Below are 21,442 nucleotides of genomic sequence, written 5' to 3'. Positions count from 1 at the left end.
CTGAACAATGTTTGGAGGGCGTCTTTCCACTTTACTCAAGTTCTGCCAGTCCTTTGGTCACCAGAGGCAGATGGACCAACTCGCCATCCTCGCTGTACAGCAGCACTGTGAGCTCTGGTTCTTGAGCCTAAACCGAGGAGGACAGTGAGATACTGACTGGAAGCAAACAAAAAAATTCTCAGGCTGTGAGACCAAAGATTTGACAGTATAAAGAGTGCAACACAGGACTTATTCTGCCTGATTTGAAGTTATTAGGTAGTCTTGTTTACATACACATTTATTATTTATTAGTTACACAATGGCAGTGTCCGTTGGTGGATCCTTTAAGTCAAAAGTTATGGTAAAGATTCATTAAGATGCTGGAAATCTTCAACACATTTGGCACCACATCAACATGATGGGAGCTAACCCTATTCTACAGTGGTAAACAAAATACTGTGAGGATTTGTGCATTCAGAACAAAACTGCAGCTTGATGTCCTTGAAGACGAGGCAGTATTTTCACGGCCTCTTTGTCTTTGACTGAATCATTAACCTGTTTTGTTACATATAACTCCATGAAAAGTGAATTACTGATATTACATTTGCTCTTGACCTTTATATATAAACGTATGAAAAATTTGTTTGTATTTACAAAAAAAATCAGAAGTGCCACACAGAATAAAAGGGCCATGAAGGCCGTAAATAGGACTGCTAGTAAAAACTGACTTAAGGAAAGCAGGTTTCCATCTGCTGAGAAAACATTTTCAGCAACAACATTTATGTTTGTTGTGTTATCTTAGAGCTCACAGTGAAAGATAACACAGCTAGTTTAGTTTAGTACTGTTTCCAAAAACCTATCATGGCACATTTTTAATGACATTTCTTTAATAAATGAAACTTATGTCTTTTGAATGTAATTTCTTAGTTTTAAAAACAGTTATGTTGTGTGTGTTTCATACCACAACAGAGGCTGTGATGTTTTTGTGTAACAGGTCGATCATTTCCATTGCAGCCTTCATGCTCCATTTGGGGCTGTAGGGCAGCACATTTTCCTCCCTTGTGACACTCGGAGCTTTGAAGCCAGCGACTTTGACTTTTAGTGCCCTACATGGAAACTCCAGCAGCTCAGCTGGCATTTGGCGCAGCCTGCCAGGAAGCAACACATTATGAGAACGCCACTCAACACATCCGCATGTCCACATCATCTGTTTATCAGTAGATAAACCCCATTCAGGGTGGGTCTCAAAGAAATTCAAAGTTAAACAAACAGCAGCTTAAGACTGGAGCCTACATTAAAAGCCAGGATATCTTTTTCTTATCTGGCTTCACTTACACCAACATCAGCAGTCAGGCTAAGCGGTCACATGATGGTGTTTATCAACTGGATTAAGTCACCCTAGGGTTTCTCAAACTAGCTGCGAGTGTGTTCACATAAAACAGAAAGGAATGGCACCATATGCTCAAATCTCTACTTGCTGATTAATTAATTACCATGATGATTTACCCAGTAAGTGAACCACCTATGTAATACTGAAAACCCAGTTTAACCCAGTGATTTTGTGTCAGCATTGTCACCAGAAGATATATCCCTCTCACTTCTTCTCCACGTCATTTTTCTACGACAAGCCACAAATTTAATGCCTATAAAGTTTTCCAACACTTGGTCTGTAGCATGTTTCTACATTTTCTCATATTTTTCAGAGGAAGTGTGCTAGTAGGATGATAAGATTCATACTTGCTGGTAGGTAGAGTGTCATCAGAGCCAAAATCGACGTGTTGTACCAGGAGCATGACAGGTTCTGCACTGATGAACTTCATCAACCTGGCTCGATAGTACTTTCCATCACTGTACTCAGCGAGACATGGACCACCTGGAAACCACAGAGTGTTGGGAGGCCCCAACTTAGTGAGTCTTGCACAGAATCGGCTGCGACTTGGTGACTGCTTGTCATCCGGTAAAAAGCAACAGTATTCCTTGCTTTAAGCTAGAGCTGGGCGATAGAACAATAACGATATGTATTGCGAAATAACTTTCTCGATAGAAAAATTAAACTATTGCGATAGGCCTCATCCCTCTTGTCCTCTTTAAAAAAAAAACAAACAAAAAAAAAAAGCCAATCCAAATTAAGTAGCGCAGAGCCGAACCAATCACAGCCGCAGCGTCGCGTCACGTGACTTGTTACGTACAGCACAAGTCCCAAGCCGGTGTTCTGACAAACCATCCTACTTTGGCAAAACGTGCTACCGTAAGTAGTTTATGCACATTTCTGCTGTCACAGAGTCATTCCAGCATCAATTTAAGTAGGTATGACGGTTTGCCACTTAACTTTGCCCATCAGAGTATGCTTGTAGCTCATATGCATACAGCCAGAATGGTTTGCCACTTCATTTTACCCGTTAAAGTATGCTTGTAGGTAACATTCACAAAGGTAGCATGGTTTGGCACTTAATTTTACCAGTCAGAGTATGTATGTAGCTGTTATTAACAAAGGTAGGATGATTTGCCACTGAATTTTAGCTGTTAAAGTACGCTTCTAGCTCATATTCAGAAAGGTAGGATGGTTCGCCACTGAAATGTAGCTATTAAAGTATGCTTCTAGCTCAGATTAACAAAAGTAGCACGATTTGCCACAAAATTTTAGCAGTTTAAGTATGCTTGTAGGTGACATTCACAAAGGTAGGTGGGTTTGGCAGTTAATTTTACCGGTCAGAGTATTTTTCTAGCTAATATTCACAAAAGGTAGGACAATTTGCCACTGAATTTCGTGTTGTGCGCAGAAACAACGCGAAGGATGGTTTGCCAGGTAGGATGGATTCCCAGAACACCGGCGCCGCACGTATTTGTTTGGCAAGCAGCCAGCCGCCGTGCCGCCCGGGTAATGGAGGAAATGAGTGTGCCGACTAGAGAAAAATCAACTGAGAGCGTGACCGAAGGTTACCGAAGAGAAAACAGATGATGGTTCCAATGCAGGAGAGATTGTTGAGCGGAAGAGCCATAGAAGTTCTGTAGTGTGACGGTATTTCGGCTATTTCAAGTCTGACAAAAAACAGAGTAGCGTGCACTGTAAATTGTGCCGAAAGCAAGTCTGGTAATACAATACAGCTCAATCTCTGACTGGAAGCGCTAATTCGTCATTCGGCTTTTGTCAGACTAAAGTAACTGTTAAAACTGTTTGAAAAGCTCAGCTATACAACAAGGAGAGATTGAGAATTTCCTTTTAGTTCTCAGTTTATTTGATACTGACAAAAGTTAGTCAGTTTTGTCTGTTCTTCTGTAAAACAAACTAAGATTTATTTTTAGAATTAATATTTTGTTTCTAAGTGGAATTGACAATTTAGTCTGTTTCATTTGTTCTATTTTGAAACTTAAACGCTTTAGCGGCTGCCTTTTGTGTAGTTTGCAATATTTGCCTTTATTTATCTGAAAAAGTCTCATGTTCCTTAAGTACATCTACCCTGTTGAACTTATTATGGGAAATAAATATTTAAATAAAAACAAGCTGCTGATTATTTCACATTTTACTTGTGAGCAACGGCACATTTAAATCTTACAAATATAGTTATTTGGCTTATATCGTGATAGATATCGTTATCGACTGAAATGAAAAAAACATCGTGATATGAAAAAATCTTATATCGCCCAGCTCTACTTTAAGCCATCTTCAGTGTGTGAACAGATACAAGAATAGAGGAGGGAGAGGAGGGGGAAATCAAGCATGTCACTGAAACACGAAAAGCCACATTAACATTTGATGAAATGCTACATGCATGGTAAACATTGCGTATATTTCCAAAGATGGGGACCACCAAGTACAAATACTTTGTTATTGTAGTTAAGATGTAGAATTTTCAAGTATCTGTACTTAACTGGAGTATTTATTTTTCTGACAACCTTTTACTTTTTTAAACAAATCTCTCTTCTTAAAACTCTACATTTTCAAAATGGGTACATTACTAACTCATTAAGGTTTGTTATTTTCTGTGACTGCACATCTTGACAATTCTAATAGATTTAAATCTAAATGAAGGAAACATTAACACATCCTACTGGTGTATCCATCACTGTTGCCTTCTGTCAGCGAAGAAAGAGGCAAAAATCATACGATTTATACATCATTGACAGCACTAAACTCAGAGGTTAAAATGAGCCCTAATGAGCTACAACAGTGTTTTTGGTGTTGAAGTCCACAAGTTGTGGTCATGGTCATCATCTAGCTAATGCACATAAAGAGTGTAGGACTTATTTTAGGTGACAAGTAATTTCAATATTTTGACATTTCTAAAGGGGTCAGAATACCCTCTGCATTGGTCACGTTGCGCACCTCTGTAACATCATCACACAGTCACTACTATTTATGCCCACCATTAAGGCACAGGAAGCTGCTGCAGTATTCTCCTGAATGATAGGTGTCGCTGCTTAGACAGCACTGCCACATAATCGCTATTACAGGAAGGTAAGAAGTCAAAACTGGAGGCAAAGACTTTGCAGTGTGAATGAATCTCCACATCTGCTTAAGTAAAGAATATCTGTGCTTCTAATATCTCTGTTCATTTCAGATATATCTCAAAGATGTTACTTGCTTAAATCTTTTAAATCTGTGTCTGGATAAAGTGAAACATTACCCTCGGGGAAGTTGCTAAGTCGTGGCAGCGTGTCAATGTTTCTATTGATTCTGGTCAAAGCTTCATCTAGAGACTCTCCGTTAACCTTTACATCAGCCGTTCCTTCCAAAGGCCACAGGAAGAGCTGCAGGGGAAACAGAACAATCTCTTATTAACAACATTATTCTTATCCGCTTTGTTTATTATAAACATTTTTTAATATGACAACAGGAATTATGTATATAATTTATAATGTAGAGAGTTGCTACCTCATTGGGGGTACACATATGCTTGACCACAACTTTAAAGTGCTCCCCCTCCTGTTGCAAGTTCGGGTAGGTAAAGGACCCCAGCATTAGTTCCTCCGGGTCTCTCAAACCCTGAAAACACATCATCATTATTGGTCCTATACCCCATCTGCACACTAGGTGGAGTAGAGACTCTGATGCATCTACATAGGATCTATTTATGCACACTATAACACAGGAAACAGATTTAAAGCATAACTTGCTTTAATTACTGTAAAAAGCTTACAGCTTGAGTAATATTATAGGTCTTATAATATCAATGAAAACTGCCCCCAGGTACATGAGAAGATGACCTTGATGGTGAGATCAGCCAAATTTACACATTTCTTCAGTCTTATTATAATACCTCAGTGTTAATATCCCAGACGTCAAAGACGGGAGCAGTAGGCATCACTGTGAGGTGCTGCAGAGAAGCACACATACTCCTGAGTAAATTACTGGCATTGCTTAATTTCGGAAAAAACAGTCTATCACACACAGAGACCTTATCTGGCGACACAGTCCGATCCATGGAGGCATGTTCATGTTGGCAGAGGATCCTGCTGAGGCTCAAACCATCTATGAAGAGCTCAACAGTGACAGGTCCTCTTGGATCAGCTGGCAGCTCCTACCACACGAAAACAAATGCACACAAGGGATCATATACATATAATTGTCCACATATGTTTATAAACAATGACTCATTTGTGCATTTTTACCACAACGTTCATATCCACACTGCGGTTTAGTAACACCTCTCTCATCAAGGCCACTGCATCCTGCTGCCATTTACCACCAACCTGAAGAAACAGAGGCACAAAAGTAGAATTATTTCCACTTTGATTCTATTGTATTCAAGAAAAACATTGTAATTAGGCTCTCATTTTAGAAACTATAACTGGCTTTATGGAGGAGGTAATCTTCTGCTGCTCTTCAGGGATAAACATTTATTCCATCAGCAGTCTTTTTTTTTTATTCTTTTTTTTTATTTAACTTTTTTCCCCAACAAATATAAGACTGGTTCACATCCAAAATAATAACACTACACAGCACTAGAATATTACAACATTATGTCCATAACTGTTGTCCTCTAGGATCCAGTTTATAGGTTACTCCCAGTGCTTCCAGTGGTCTCTTCCATTTGTCCACAAAAATTCGGGAGCTCCCATCAATATAATGTCCCAGCCTGATCAGAGTCATAACTTCAATGATGAGCGACTTCCATAGAGAAATGGAGGGAGGCTCAGCCCCCACCCATCTCAACATAATGCTTTTCCTGGCCAACATCAACAGTGACTGAATTACATGCTCATGTTGTACCAGTGAGACAGGAATATATCCCAATATACACATTAATGGGTTTTCTGTCACCTGATGACCAATGGCTGTACTAATATTGGCGCAGACCTCCAAAATGACTGAATAATAGCACATTCCCACAAGCAGTGGAATCTAGTGCCCACTCTGACCTTACACTTGAGACAGTTTGGAGATATTCCCATATTATACTTACTATGAATATACGGAGAAATATACACATTGTGCAAAATTTTGTACTGCAGTTCTTTAAATCGGTTACAAACAGAGATTTTGGATGGAAGGAGCAAAATTTTGTCCCATGCCTGTATATCTATTTCACATTTAAGCAGCGTCCCCCAAGATTTTCTCAACCATGCCAGTTTATCCACAATTAGGGCATAAATCTCGGAATAAAACTTTGATACAAAATGTTTATGCTCCCTATTATCCAGAAAAAATTTCTCCAACCGAAAAGAGGCAGTTGAGATTTGTAATAATTTAGCATTTTTTAACACATAATTTCTCAATTGCAAATACTTATAAAACTCAGTCTTTGACATAGAATACTGGGACTTCAAGGATTCAAATGATTTAAACTCACCATGTTTAAAGAGGTCATAAAACCTCTTTACACCTACTTTATGCCATCCCACAAAGCTTGACCCTATGTTTTGTGGCAGAAGGTCTGGATTATTTATAAACGTTGACAAGATATTAAACAGAAGACTACTGTTAAAAATTTTTCTCAGTTTTCCCCACGTCCACATAGCATTATATATCAGTGGGTTATGCTTTATTACGTGAGGTAAGTCATTTAGACGTTTCCCTAAGAAGTTAACAGGTGAGGATGGTTTACATAATACTTCCTCAATATTTAGCCATGGCAGATCAGAATGTTCACGTATCCAGGAAGAAAGAACCCTCGCTTGTGTTGAGAGGACATAATTTTCTATGTTTGGCACTCCCCACCCGCCCAGATCTTTCGGTAACTGTAGTGTCTCCAATTTAATTTTGGGTTTTCTTCCTGCCCAAATGAAATCCACTATAGCCTTGTTAATTACTTTAATATCTTCTGATTTCAAGATTGCAAACAACATGCCTGTGGGATATAATATTTTCGGTAGGATTACCATTTTAATGAGATTTATTCTTCCCAAAAATGATATCGGAAGTGATCTCCATCTTGTCAGCATCTCCCGAAGATCTTGAACCATTCCATTAATATTTTCTCTATACAAGTGTCCAACATTTGGTGTAACTTTAACTCCCAAATATACAAAACCTGATGGTGCCCAATGAAAAGGTTTAACATATAAAGGTTCATTATCCCCTCCACTACACAAAGTCATTATAACAGATTTATCAAAATTTACTTTGTATCCAGATATAAGACCAAAGTCCTTGATACACCTAATAAGAACGGGTAAAGAGTTAACCGGGTCAGTCAGTGTCAGAAGAATATCGTCTGCATAAAGCAGAATTTTATGTTGTCTATCCCCAATTTTAACTCCAAGAACACTTGGATTTTGTCTAATGGCCATGGCCAAGGGCTCGATGGCCAAAGCAAATAATAGTGGTGACAATGGGCTACCTTGTGCTGTACCTCTGCTCAGTGAAAATGGGGAAGATAACAAGCCGTTAGTTAACACAGATGCTATTGGTGATTTGTATATAATTTTGATCCACCCCAGAAAGTTTTTTCCAAACCCAAATCTTCTCATTATTTCAAACATATATTCCCATTCAATTCTATCAAATGCCTTTTCGGCATCCATAGAGACAACAACCCCAGGGATCTGATGAAAATTTAAAAAATGAATAATATTAAATAGGCGTAGAGCAGGGGTGCTCACACTTTTTCCGCATGTGAGCTACTTATAAAATGACCAAGTCAAAATGATCTACCCACTACAAAAATCCAAAACATATACTTATTTATAAATATATTGAGGATTCTTTATATCTACAATGTATATACATGCATAACCGCAATATCCAATATTTCACAACACAATTAACTATGTAAATTTTTTGTCATTACCTGAGTTTACTCTGATGACTTGCACTGAATTGAATCAGCCAGGGATGCATAGTCCGGACAGTAGCTGCTGACGGCCAGGTTTAAGAGAAAAAACCGAGAGCTAAAAATTGGAGTTAACTCGCTGACTAGCTTGTCAGTTTTACTACACTTCGCGCCGCTGTTTGCGCATGCGCAGCGACCTAAGCGTCAGAAAAAATCTGCTGTCATCTGACTGGCTTCCCTGTATCAATCAAGTGACGGGATGGATGATAGGCTGGCATCTATTTTTTTAATGCCATGCGATCTACCAATACTACCTTTGCGATCGACTAGTCGATCGCGATCGACGTATTGAGCACCCCTGGCGTAGAGTATTATTATAAGAATTCCTCCCCTTAATAAAGCCTGTCTGATCAGCATGCACGATAGAGCACATTACTTTTTCTTGAGCATGACTCTGGATTTTTATCTTTTTTAGCTATCAATGTTATATTAGCCTGGTACATAGATTCTGGGAGTTTTGATTCTTCAAATGCTTTATTAAAAACCCTTAATAATAAACTATTTAACTTCATTGTCATTACCTTAAAAAATTCTACTGGGAAACCATCTGCCCCAGGACATTTCCCTGACTTGAGTGCTTTATCCACCTCTATCATTGTTATGGGTGACTCCAGCAGGCTTACCTGATCTTCAGAAAGCTGAGGGAATACTAAGTCGTTTAGGAAGAAGCCTGAGTTAAGCCTTGTTATGTCCATCTCAGATTGATATAAGTTTGTATAGAATTCTCTGAAGCACTCATTAATCTGACGGTTTCCTACTTGTCTTTCACCATTCACATCCACAATAGCTGTGATAAAGGAACTTGATGGAGTATTCCTTGCAAGACGAGCCAGAAAGTGGTTAGGCTTACTAGCTGATTCAAAAAGCTGTTGTCTGGCAAGAAGGACATCTCTTTCAGCCTTTCGCATTATCAAATTACGCAAAGATGTCCTGGCAATATTAAGCTCACTTAATGTTTCAGCTGATTTTGTTACATAGTATTGTTTCTCCAGCTTTAACTGCCTTATTAATCATTGCTTCCTTTTATGACTTGTGTATGAAATAATCATCCCTCTCATGTAAGCCTTATAGCTATCCCATAAAGTTCTCGTGTCTATCTCCTCTTTATCATTTATTTCTAAGAATACTGTTGTTTGCTCTGTTATGAAATGTATAAATTTCTCATCCAAAAGAGACAGTGTGCTCATCTTCCAAGACCTAGAGCGCTCAATATGTCTCATGGGTTGAATGGTTAAGACAACAGGAGCATGGTCAGAGAGACCTATATGACCAATATTTACCTGCTGAACTAACTGACTGATACACTTGGACATAAAAATATAATCTATACGAGATGCTGACAAGTGAGGGTTAGAATGGAAAGTGTACTCCTTAGATAGTGGATTATAGTGTCGCCAGACATCTATAAGGTCAAGCTCATTTATAATTTGCCAAAGGGCTTTGGAGTTTTTGGTCAACATAGATTGTGGGGGAAATTTATCCATTTTAGGGCATAAAACACAGTTAAAGTCACCCGCTAATATTATATTAGCACAGTCCATGTCCACTAATTGACTAAATAATACCGTATAAAATTCGCCATCCTGTGCATTCGGCGCATATATATTACCTAGGAGAACAGTTTCCCCATGCAACATCCCTTTAACCAATATATATCTTCCTTCATTGTCCTTGTGAGTGGCTGTAACATTGAAGGGAAGATTTTTGTGTATAAGGGTAATAACCCCCCTTTTATTTGTGGAGTAGGATGAGAAAAAAATTTGACCAACCCATTCTCTACAGTATTTTCTGTGTTCATCATCTGTCAAATGGGTTTCTTGCAAAAAGCAATGTGAGTCAAATCTTTCTTCAGAGAATTTAAAATGGACTTTTTTTTCACCACATTGTTGGACCCTTTAACATTCCAAGTACTTATCTTAACTGACATATAGGAAAAGTAATGTATATATTGTGCTGTTTACATATTTAACCAAATCTACATTTGACCAGTCTGAGCCTATTAACCAAAATAATTGAGCATAAAACAAGAACACTGGTTCCCAGCAAAACCTGAACACAAAGCCTGGAAACCTCAACCCTCCCCAACACAAATAACACAAAATAACAAAAAATAAATTACACATCTAGATGTACCCTACTCTAAAGTACAGCTGTGGGGGGCCACAAACGCGTAACATCCCTGCACTGGAGTGTATGTCAAAAATCAAAGTATACTCTATACCGTAGCTCGTTATCAATACTATAATGCTGTAAGCCTTGAGTTTGTAACTTACGTTACAATGACGCTGTCGTGCACCAACAGTTTATTTAGGTCTTGGCAATTTGCTCATATAGTCCTTGACATCCTGGGTGGTCGCGAGGGAGATGCTGGTGCCATCGGGGTTAAATATTTTAATGATGGCTGGATAAAGGAAGGAATATTTGATCCCCGCCTCTCGGAGAGCTTTACGCGCATTCGCCGACTCCTTTCTCTTTCGAGCCACCTCCGCGGAGAAATCCTGATAGAAGGATACTTTTCCTGCCTCTGTGTTTACGGTACCTTTAGCCCTGGCAGCCTGGAGAATCCTCTGTGTATCGGTGTAGTAATGAAGCCGGACCAGTACTGCACGCGGTCCCTCCGTGCCGGTAAGCCTCATAGGTGGTCCAGTGTGATGGGCTCTGTCGACTGTAATGGCACCCTGTTGAAGGCCCAGGACTTCTGGTATCCATTTTTTTAAAAAGTCCACTGGTGCTCTGCCCTCCGCGCCTTCCTTTATCCCGACAATCCTCACGTTCTGCCGCCGGCTCTGATTCTCAAAGCTTTCCAGACGCTCCATGGCCTTCTTAAGCTGGGTCTCGAGAGCGGCAATACGTGGCTCATTTGTAGCCGTGACATCTTCCAAGTCCGAGACCCGCTGCTCCACGGTTTCCATTCTTTCTATCAGATTGTCGAATTTCTCGGTGAGCTCGTTTATTGGATTTATGACTTCGGATATCTTGATATCCATATACTTGGATATGTTAGAAGTCACCTTGTCCACAATCACGTCATCCCGCAGTGTACTTAGTGCATCCTCAGCGTCGCACATGGTCTCCTTTTCGGGGCAATTGCTAGCTACCAGGTCACTGCTAGCTTTTGCTTTGACTCCACGTTTGCCCATTTCTCTCTTTTTGCTTGATCCAGGGTGTGCGAAAAACTCGTCTAGAGACATTATATAGATATTCGAGGCAACTTGTTGGCAAAAATGAGCTAAAATACCAATATTTTACAGCTGTCCAGTGCAGAGCTCATAAACTCACGTCTGCTCAGCTCGACGCATCACATGACATCAGCAGTCTTTTTAAAAAAAAATAAAAGATGGATGGAGTGACAGACACAATCTATTCCTTACAGGGTTGATGCCAAGCAGCTGGCAGATCATGCAGAGCTGAGGTACATCGTCACACAGGAGGATGGGGTACACATGAACCACCGGGATGTTCTCCACCAGACCATAATCGACATACTGCACCTGGTAATATAAACATGAACAAAAGTTGTATTAACGTACCATCAAATGAATGTTTTTAAATGTTATATGCAGTTTAGCATATAATATTGGTAAATGGACTGGTTCTTATATAGTGCTTTATACAACTTGTTCATTCACCCAATCAGACCCATTCACACAAGCACTTTTCTAAGTTGTCAGTGCTACCTAACTAACATTCATACACATTCACACTCTGATGCATGCATAGGAGAGCAACCTGGGGTTGGTATCTTCCCAAGGATATTTGGCATGGAGACTGGAGCAGACTGGGATCGAACCAACAACCTTTCATTTAGTGACCCGCTCTACTACCTGAGCTACAGCTGCCATTGATGACATATTGTAGTTGGAATATCAGAGATTATTCCATCAAGTGTAACTATTGATGGTAATACTAAATAAGCAACATATATTACTTTTTATATCACTAAAGCTAAAAATACAGTCAATTTATACTCAGTATCTTACAGAAATCTATCCATTGTCTGGCCTTGGTTTTAGCTTTTCTCTTGTTTAAATGGAATTCCCGACCTCCTGATTTAAGAAACATCTCTTCCTTCTCTCTCTTTTAAGTCCAAACTCAGAACCCACTTGTACAAAATAGCTTATCCCACATAACCTTTCCACTCTCCTATTTCATTTGTTTATGTCTTATGCTTTTGTGATTCTGTAAACTTCTTGCTTTTATGTCGCTTTTATTCTACTGTGTACAGCGACCTTGAGTGTTTTGAAAGGCGCTTTCAAATAAAATGTATTATTTATTATTATTAAATGCAAAATGCATTTACTTTAAAAGCACTAAAGGAAATAAAAAAATGGACCTTAACATGCCCTCCCAGCACTTCCAACAGCTGTCCTCGGTACCACAACATGTCAGGTCCAATGACAGCACAGCCCAAGACTGATTTCCAGGTGTAGGGCTTCTGTCTGGGCAATGCCTTCATGCTCTGCTGAATCCTCTCCTTAAGCTGCTCCAGCTGATAACCTGACAGATGACAAAATATACTTTGACTGTTTTTAACAACAGGACTGTTCTTAAGGTCCAGCCCTGACAGCTAACTTTGACAGTTACTTCTCCTTAAAGCATATGCAGCGCAGTTAATATATTTTAAGCCCAATTTCCTTTCTATGATAAGATGTAAGCTATGCAAGTATGTAGAGGTAAAAAAATATAAATAAAAATAATGGCGTGATCTTTTGTGTACCTGCATTTTGTGTTCTCACATAAATGAGACCGTCCTCTCCAACAGCAGAAATGCTTATCTGAATGTGACCAAGACATGGCAGCTCTGGGGGTTGGTACAATGAAGTCTTTACCTGCATACACAGACACACAAATATTGGCTTGGAGAATTATTATATACCACATTATCATTAATGACATTTTTGTCTATTTTTATAACACAAAATCTTGGTGTGTGCATAATCACCTTCTCAGCTGTCATAATGGAGCGAGGGGCTGGTTTTGGAGGCATGTGACCACTGACAGTGGATGACTGGAAGGGGAAGGAAATAACAGGAACAGATGGGGAACTGGTTTCTGTCTCACTCTTGTTTTGTACCTCTCTCACTGTAGATGGTGGATCCATGTCTTTGGGTTGCTGAACATTAATATTGCTGCAACAGGGCAAAGCCACAAACAAAAGACAGGATATACATTAGAAACATTTGCTTAAACTGGAATATCAACTAGTGGTTATAAAATAAATAAACTCTGCTGTGTCTGGTTTTCTTATATTTACAATATTTCTGATGTTTTGCAATGTCTACCAGAAGTACAGGGATTCAGAAGAGGTTAAGAGAGATTATTTGGAGAAGGAGAATAAGCCTGTGCACACCAACACACCTGACCCCACAATGCATGTGGAACATGCACTCACATACCTTGGTTTTCTTTGCCTGAGCGCGAGGCCTTCACTAACCAGAAAATCTGCAATGCTGATAAACTCTCCCATTCTATTGGAGCAGAACAAAGTGACAGGTACTGGACGCTCATCTGTTAACTCCTTGAAAATGAGAAAGTAGTAGAGAGAAACATACTTTGAAAAGCAGAAAAACAAACAAACAAACACCCCCACCCAAAAAAACAGGCAAAAATCAAAGTAGAAAGAAACTGGGCGTGTCACTACCCGATCCGTACCGGAAACCCGATCGGTACCCCGCATGCGTGAAAGGTGTCTACTTCCGGTCGAAGCATTTTACGATAGTTACAGGTCAGAGTATCTGTTAAGATGTTAAGAATAACAAGTATCTCTTAACATGTTTCCGATAATGAAACATTTAATATAATGTAGACAAAAATAAAAAAATTAAAAGATAGTGACAGATCGGGACTCCCGATCCTTACTGCGCATGTGCAAAGTCAGACCGTACAAATTGGGTCTACCCGATCCGTACCGCGCATGTGCAGGGGTTTTCTTCTTCTTCTGTTCGTTTAATGGCAGTGTACTCCCCAGTGTACGAGGATACCGCCACCTGCTGACTGAGCGAATGAACCCTATTGTAAACTGAATTAGCGTCATTACAAACGTGTGTTAAATTTGATTTAGTGATAATCGAGTGTGTTTATGCTTGTCTGTGTGGAGAGGATTGTTGGAAAAGTGATGATAATGTCCGCTATCACTGTCAATTGCCAGTAAACACTTCATCTGGCTGCTGAATCTTCACGTGACATATTATAAAGTCTGTATTATTAACTCTGTCATTAGGCACCATTCTTCTTATTTTATGGCGCTGTTGTTCAATCGGGGAACACTTTCTGTTGAGGAGAAAAGCAAAAATTTGTTGCGGATACGGATTATTCATTGTTTAAATGTCCTGGTAGTCGAAAAGGAGGCAGAGCTGCCGAGAAATGCTAGGAGCTAACTGGGCGCTAACCGTATCATTCAAACGTATTGAATGTTGCAATGTTGGCAAAGAGAGGAAGTGACGTAAGATTTGCGCATGCGGGTACCGATCGGGTTTCCGGTACGGATCGGGTAGTGACAGGGCGATAACGGGTGGAAAAGACAGGAAGACCTTGATCGTCATAACAGCCGAGGCTCCTGTCAAGTAGTAGGAGAATGAGTCACAGGCTGTATTTGTCCAGGTAGATCGGCCTCCCGTGGGCCTAAAAGGGACAAAGAGCAAATAAAAAGAAAAAGTGAGAAAGAAACACAAACTGGAGTAGTACACCTTTTATCCAAACCAGAGTACTGAAACTGTATGGCAGCAAAATCAAGCTGTCACATTATAGTAAAACTAATGGGGACACATCTATATACACCATCACAAAACTGTAACAGCACATTAACTGATTAAAAACTTTAAAAAATCAGAGGTTTACTGGGTAACATAACTACTATGATTATTATTATTATTACTACTGTCAAATTGTCATACTGTGACATTACATTTAAATTAAACAACCTGGCCCTACTTCTTATTGGCAAATATATTATACGTGTCCTTGTTTGTAATTAAACTCTGTGAGTGTCTGTGTGTGTGTAACCTGATGTCGTTAAGAGTGCACTCAAGTGCTAGGGAGCCAATCAAGGAAGATGGCAACGGTCGCAGGTTACTGACATCGATCTTCATCATCTTTCCGTGATCACACAGTCTCACCTGGTACCAGCCAGCAAAGACATAATCAGTGTTGATAATGCTATAATTATGCATTTAAAGAGAAATTCTAGTATGTCTGGACAGCTGTTATGAATCAATGGTTTGACCTCATTTTGCACCCTTAGAGGTAACAGAAAAAGTCATGCATAACAATGTAAATCAGAGGAGTCCTACAACCTTCCCATTAAAAAATAAATAAATTAAAAAAATCAACAAATCTTTATTATCTGAAAGTATCAAGCTACAGTTACTATTATATTCAACTGCAAATGATATACATCTCTGCCAACATGCAGTTTGTTGGATTTAAAAAAAAAGATTATTTACATGTAATACTGACTTTCAGTGCCATTTAACTCTTGGATTAAAAGAAAATAGTTTGATGGTGTTTTTTGGGAGCAACACTTGTTTTACCTCTGCACTGTCGCTAGATGTGACGTCAGAGCATATCTGTGCTCTCTCCCAAACTCCATTGAAGAGTGCAGCACAGTACATGTCTGCCTTCCATTCCACATCCTGGGGCTCTATTCGTGCACACTCCTGCTTTACCAGTTCACATATCCTGAAAAAACAAGCAACATGACAGTATATATAACTCCAAAGGGGTGTCAGGACCTCCTTAACAACTGTAGAGTAACTTTATGAATTTACAACATAAAGTGCCTTGAGGCCCAACACCTGTTCTTTTTTCCTCCACACAGTTTCCTCAATTTTTAAATGAACATGCTGCACACAATGGCAAGATATGTCAATTTTTCTATTAATATTAATTCTATTAATTTTCTATTTATATCTGTCGACTATTTGAAAAAACATGATTGTGCAAAAATAGTATTACATCTTTAGTGTTTTTCATACATCCAACTAAAGAAATGGAACAAACGATGTGTTTTGGCTGCTACTATAAAAGTTCTGATACAATTTAAAATTAATTATTTGCTTTTCATGCCTTGAGTTGGCCATTTTTTTAATGCTTGAATGATTCAGAGATCAGTTTTAAGCAAAAAACATTACAATGAAAATGATAAGGTACAAAGAGCGGACTGGAGAACCCAAGACCACTTAAAAATGACAAGAATGTCTGGAAGTAAAATAGAAAGAAACAAGAAGAGGGTCAAAACATTTACACAGTATTATATTATGGGAGTAACAACCAACTGCTTTATATGTTGTGATTTGTGTGTTGGTGCTCAATAAGAAGAGGGAGGAAAAAACAAAACAAAACAAAAAAACCCAGTTCAGTTCTTGACTTGCATTTCAAGTCTCCTTTGTCCCACACGCCATCAGACTGTTTAACTCCTCTCTGGAGGGGAGAGGGAGGGGAAACAGGAGGACAAAGGAGGGGGGAACAACTAAGCTGTAGTGCCTCTTCACCTCACTGTGCAATACCTTTTGTGCAATACTTTTGTAAATAGTCAACAGTGCAATAGACCTCAATACTTGAAATGTGCAATTCACTTGTATTTTTATTTTTTATTCCTATTTATTCTATTTATCCCCTTCGTATATTTAATTTATATTGTCTCTGTATTTATATACGTGTGTGTGTGTGTGTGTGTGTGTATATATATATATATAATATTCTGTAACTCTGTAACTTCTGTCGGTGCTGTGCTTTTTTGGAAATCGAATTTCCCAGAGGAACCCACCCGAGGGATTAATAAAGTTCTATCTAATCTAATCTAATCTAAGTCAGCCAGCCAACCTATCATACAATAAAACAGCTAAATCTAATTAATCTACAACCTAAATTACTTGTCAAGATACTAATTGGCTCAGCCTAGATCCAGACTTAAATCTAGGGGTGACCGCGCTTTTGCCCTGGTTGCACCTAATCTGTGGAACAACCTTCCCATTGCTATCCATGCGTCAGACTCCATTTTATCTTTTAAATCCCATTTAAAAACTCACTTATTCAACATAGCTTTTCCATCTACAGTGGGGCAAAAAAGTATTTAGTCAGCCACCAATTGTGCAAGTTCCCCCACCTAAAATGATGACAGAGGTCAGTAATTTGCACCAGAGGTACACTTCAACTGTGAGAGACAGAATGTGAAAAAAAAAATCCATGAATCCACATGGTAGGACTTGTAAAGAATTTATTTGTAAATCACGGTGGAAAATAAGTATTTGGTCAATAACAAAAATACAACTCAATACTTTGTAACATAACCTTTGTTGGCAATAACAGAGGTCAAACGTTTACTATAGGTCTTTACCAGGTTTGCACACACAGTAGCTGGTATTTTGGCCCATTCCTCCATGCAGATCTTCTCGAGAGCAGTGATGTTTTGGGGCTGTCGCCGAGCAACACGGACTTTCAACTCCCGCCACAGATTTTCTATGGGGTTGAGGTCTGGAGACTGGCTAGGCCACTCCAGGACTTTCAAATGCTTCTTACGGAGCCACTCCTTTGTTGCCCGGGCGGTGTGTTTTGGATCATTGTCGTGTTGGAAGACCCAGCCTCGTTTCATCTTCAAAGTTCTCACTGATGGAAGGAGGTTTTGGCTCAAAATCTCACGATACATGGCCCCATTCATTCTGTCCTTAACACGGATCAGTCGTCCTGTCCCCTTGGCAGAAAAACAGCCCCATAGCATGATGTTTCCACCCCCATGCTTCACAGTAGGTATGGTGTTCTTGGGATGCAACTCAGTATTCTTCTTCCTCCAAACACGACGAGTTGAGTTTATACCACAAAGTTCTACTTTGGTTTCATCTGACCACATGACATTCTCCCAATCCTCTGCTGTATCATCCATGTGCTCTCTGGCAAACTTCAGACGGGCCTGGACATGCACTGGCTTCAGCAGCGGAACACGTCTGGCACTGCGGGATTTGATTCCCTGCCGTTGTAGTGTGTTACTGATGGTGACCTTTGTTACTTTGGTCCCAGCTCTCTGCAGGTCATTCACCAGGTCCCCCCGTGTGGTTCTGGGATCTTTGCTCACCGTTCTCATGATCATTTTGACCCCACGGGATGAGATCTTGCGTGGAGCCCCAGATCGAGGGAGATTATCAGTGGTCTTGTATGTCTTCCATTTTCTGATGATTGCTCCCACAGTTGATTTTTTCACACCAAGCTGCTTGCCTATTGTAGATTTACTCTTCCCAGTCTGGTGCAGGTCTACAATACTTTTCCTGATGTCCTTCGAAAGCTCTTTGGTCTTGGCCATGGCGGAGTTTGGAGTCTGACTGTTTGAGGCTGTGGACAGGTGTCTTTTATACAGATGATGAGTTCAAACAGGTGCCATTCATACAGGTAACGAGTGGGGGACAGAAAAGCTTCTTACAGAAGACGTTACAGGCCTGTGAGAGCCAGAGATTTTCCTTGTTTGAGGTGACCAAATACTTATTTTCCACCCTAATTTACGAATAAATTCTTTACAAATCCTACCATGTGAATTCATGGATTTTTTTTTCACATTCTGTCTCTCACAGTTGAAGTGTACCTCCGGTGCAAATTACTGACCTCTGTCATCATTTTAAGTGGGGGAACTTGCACAATTGGTGGCTGACTAAATACTTTTTTGCCCCACTGTAGTTAGTGTCCCCATTTTATATGTGGTTCAATATTTCATTTATGTACTTCATCTTTTAGCTATATCTGTTCTTAGTAACTTTGTTCTTATATTCCCTTTTATTGCTGTATAATTAGTGCCCTCAACCTGATGACAAATGTAGTACTTTGTTTTATTTGTATTGTACTAATAACTGCTAACAGGACTAAGTAGTAAAGAATGAGCATTTTGAGTATGAGTATAGAAATAAAAGGTGAATCAAATAGACCATTACGGCAAGTCTGGGATGGTCAATTTGGTAAAGTAAATCCGTTGGGTATCTTTCTTCGCCTTTAGACAATAATTCTGATGGCAAAAGAACCAAACGGGACAGGCAAAAAAAAAAAAAATTATCTGTACTTTTCTATACTCATACTCTTGTATGAGTATAGAAAAGTACAGATAATTCTTGGATGAATGACCTATCTGTATAAATATTTCATTCAAGAAAATGATATAATCATAATGACCGTCTTGCTTTTTCAAAGCTGACCTTTTGAACTGAGAGTCGTACTGGGCGAAGCGGACATAGAAGCTGCTTGGAGAGTTGACATGGCAGACTCTCACTTTCAGGTCTTTGAGTTGGGCAGGGAGCTTCAGCTGAGGCTCAATTGGGTCCTCTTTTTGGTTTCCAGAGATTATTTGGTCTGGGACATCAACTAGCCCTGTTGCTAATCCAACCTCAAGTGGAGGGTCCCATATGGCTGAATCATCACCAGAGGGCCAGGCATTCTTAGGGTTCAGGCTACATCAGAAGGGACGTAAGTGGACAGTGACAGAAGAAAATTAAGTGAACTGGAAACAATGTACATTAAATTGGCAGAAAAGTGCAATGATTGATTGTAAGGAACAAAACAAAGAACAAACCCCCCCACCCCCCAAAAAAAATATAAATAAAGAGGCACAACAAGCACAAGATACATTAAATTCTTAAAGTTAGAGCATGAAAAATACTGCATCATTTGACTGCAGTTAATTGAGTTTGTTTTCTTACCCCTCCGAACTCAAGAACATAATCCTAGCTACGGTGGCTGCTGTTCATCTTTAGTGAATGTTGAATGTCAGTCCCCTGTTTACCTCGCATCTGCCAATATGTGTTCATGTCTATTTACTGTGGGGGAGGCTATAAAACTTTGTGAGAAGAGCCCGGGGTGAGTCAACGAGTCTGTGCAGCTCACCTCTGTCCAATAACAGCAATACTGAGGTGAGTTGCTGATGATATCCTGAACTCCAGCAAAGAACTGTAACGTTTACTGATAGTTTTAGCCGGAGTTACTGAAACTTTCTTTGAACTTGATCTAAAGTTGTTGGACTGAAAGCGAATAAACTCTAATGCGGTGTGAGAATGTAATGATGAGAAGTGTGACCTTTAGCTTGCATAATGTTAGCTTCTAACCAGCTATAGTTATACCTCATTGTCAGTTGCACAGAGATAGGAGAGACATGTTTATTCTGCTGACATGAAGTAATTGAGACAATATCAGGAATAAATTTGCATATTTATGGAACTTTTCTGACGTTAGGTCATGAGATGAGGCTAGAGGTGAGGAGGAAGAGGATAACCTTATATCCAGATACTGGTAACATTGCCTCTTTTCCTTTTCACTTCTTTGGTGAAGGGCGCCCCTTCTCAGATGGTAAAACATAGATCCCTCATATCTCTAATTAAAATCTGCTTCCACAGCAAGTGAATGTCTACAAGCTCTCTTTTTCTCTGCCTTTGGCGTGCTATGTGGCTGGTCTGTAGCCACATACATGAGCCATGATTAGGGGCAATGGTGATGTCCATCAAAGCCACTGTATTCAAGATTTGGGTTAACATGGCAGCTTCGACTACCCAGTACCCATTTTTAATTGATTAATTCTAAGTTTACAATCATTTCATTATGAGCAATTTGTTGGAAACATTTACCCGCTAATCAAATGAATGCCCTTATTTATCATGAACACTTTCTATTGCAAGTTCTATATCAAACTTGGGAGAACTAACCTCTCTTTGAAGCAGGCCAGCTCCTCTTTGACCAGCAGTTCAGCAATGCTGGTTAGTGGCTCATTCACTTCACCTTGAAACAGTTTGACTGGGAGAGGCTCAGACTTAGGGCCTTGTCCTGGAAGGAGCATACACACAACAAAAGATGACATAAATGGCTTTTTTGTGTGCTATGTTTACAGAGGAACTTATGTTTTACACTTCAATTAACAGTACCTGTAGCTATAATAGTAACCAGTTTTTGGTTGGCTAGGCTGATGAATCTGTTAGTACACGCATCGGTCCAAGACTCTCCATCCACAGGAATCACATCAGACAAACAGCAGTTGATTGCCTGCACACAGGAAGTCATTTCCTGTTGACTTAACCCAACGCTATTCAAAATTTTAACACAATATAAACAAATACACGTACATTTTCATTTTATGATAAAATATTAAACAAAATGCCAAAATAAGGTGGCAAATACACCAGACCAGCCCACCCAAAGCGCTTTGAGGGTCTCGAAAAGCGCTATATAAATGC

At 39.5% G+C, this 21,442-nt stretch overlaps 1 protein-coding gene across 1 annotated transcript in view; it reads right to left on the bottom strand.

The window, feature by feature from the left end:
* rnf17 (ring finger protein 17) overlaps nt 1-21,442 on the bottom strand; it is a 39,178-nt gene that overhangs the window by 521 nt on the left and 17,215 nt on the right. Inside the window, exons 19-37 of the mRNA XM_026144059.2 lie at nt 21,134-21,251; nt 20,918-21,035; nt 19,421-19,672; nt 15,782-15,929; nt 15,255-15,367; nt 14,783-14,873; nt 13,649-13,770; nt 13,195-13,381; nt 12,970-13,081; nt 12,586-12,749; nt 11,624-11,743; nt 5,590-5,670; nt 5,376-5,498; nt 5,238-5,294; nt 4,853-4,963; nt 4,605-4,728; nt 1,717-1,852; nt 941-1,127; nt 1-127 (exon numbers count right to left, since the gene is read on the bottom strand). Coding sequence (XP_025999844.1) covers nt 32-127; nt 941-1,127; nt 1,717-1,852; nt 4,605-4,728; nt 4,853-4,963; nt 5,238-5,294; nt 5,376-5,498; nt 5,590-5,670; nt 11,624-11,743; nt 12,586-12,749; nt 12,970-13,081; nt 13,195-13,381; nt 13,649-13,770; nt 14,783-14,873; nt 15,255-15,367; nt 15,782-15,929; nt 19,421-19,672; nt 20,918-21,035; nt 21,134-21,251 — 2,460 coding nt within the window. The 3' untranslated portion in view covers nt 1-31. The remainder of the gene's footprint in view (nt 128-940; nt 1,128-1,716; nt 1,853-4,604; nt 4,729-4,852; nt 4,964-5,237; nt 5,295-5,375; nt 5,499-5,589; nt 5,671-11,623; nt 11,744-12,585; nt 12,750-12,969; nt 13,082-13,194; nt 13,382-13,648; nt 13,771-14,782; nt 14,874-15,254; nt 15,368-15,781; nt 15,930-19,420; nt 19,673-20,917; nt 21,036-21,133; nt 21,252-21,442) is intronic.

Source organism: Astatotilapia calliptera, chromosome 16, assembly GCF_964374335.1.
Source record: "Astatotilapia calliptera chromosome 16, fAstCal68.1, whole genome shotgun sequence".
NCBI lineage: Eukaryota > Metazoa > Chordata > Actinopteri > Cichliformes > Cichlidae > Astatotilapia > Astatotilapia calliptera.
The sequence above is the reverse complement of the archived record's forward strand: the minus strand, read 5'-3'. Positions and strand labels throughout refer to the sequence as shown.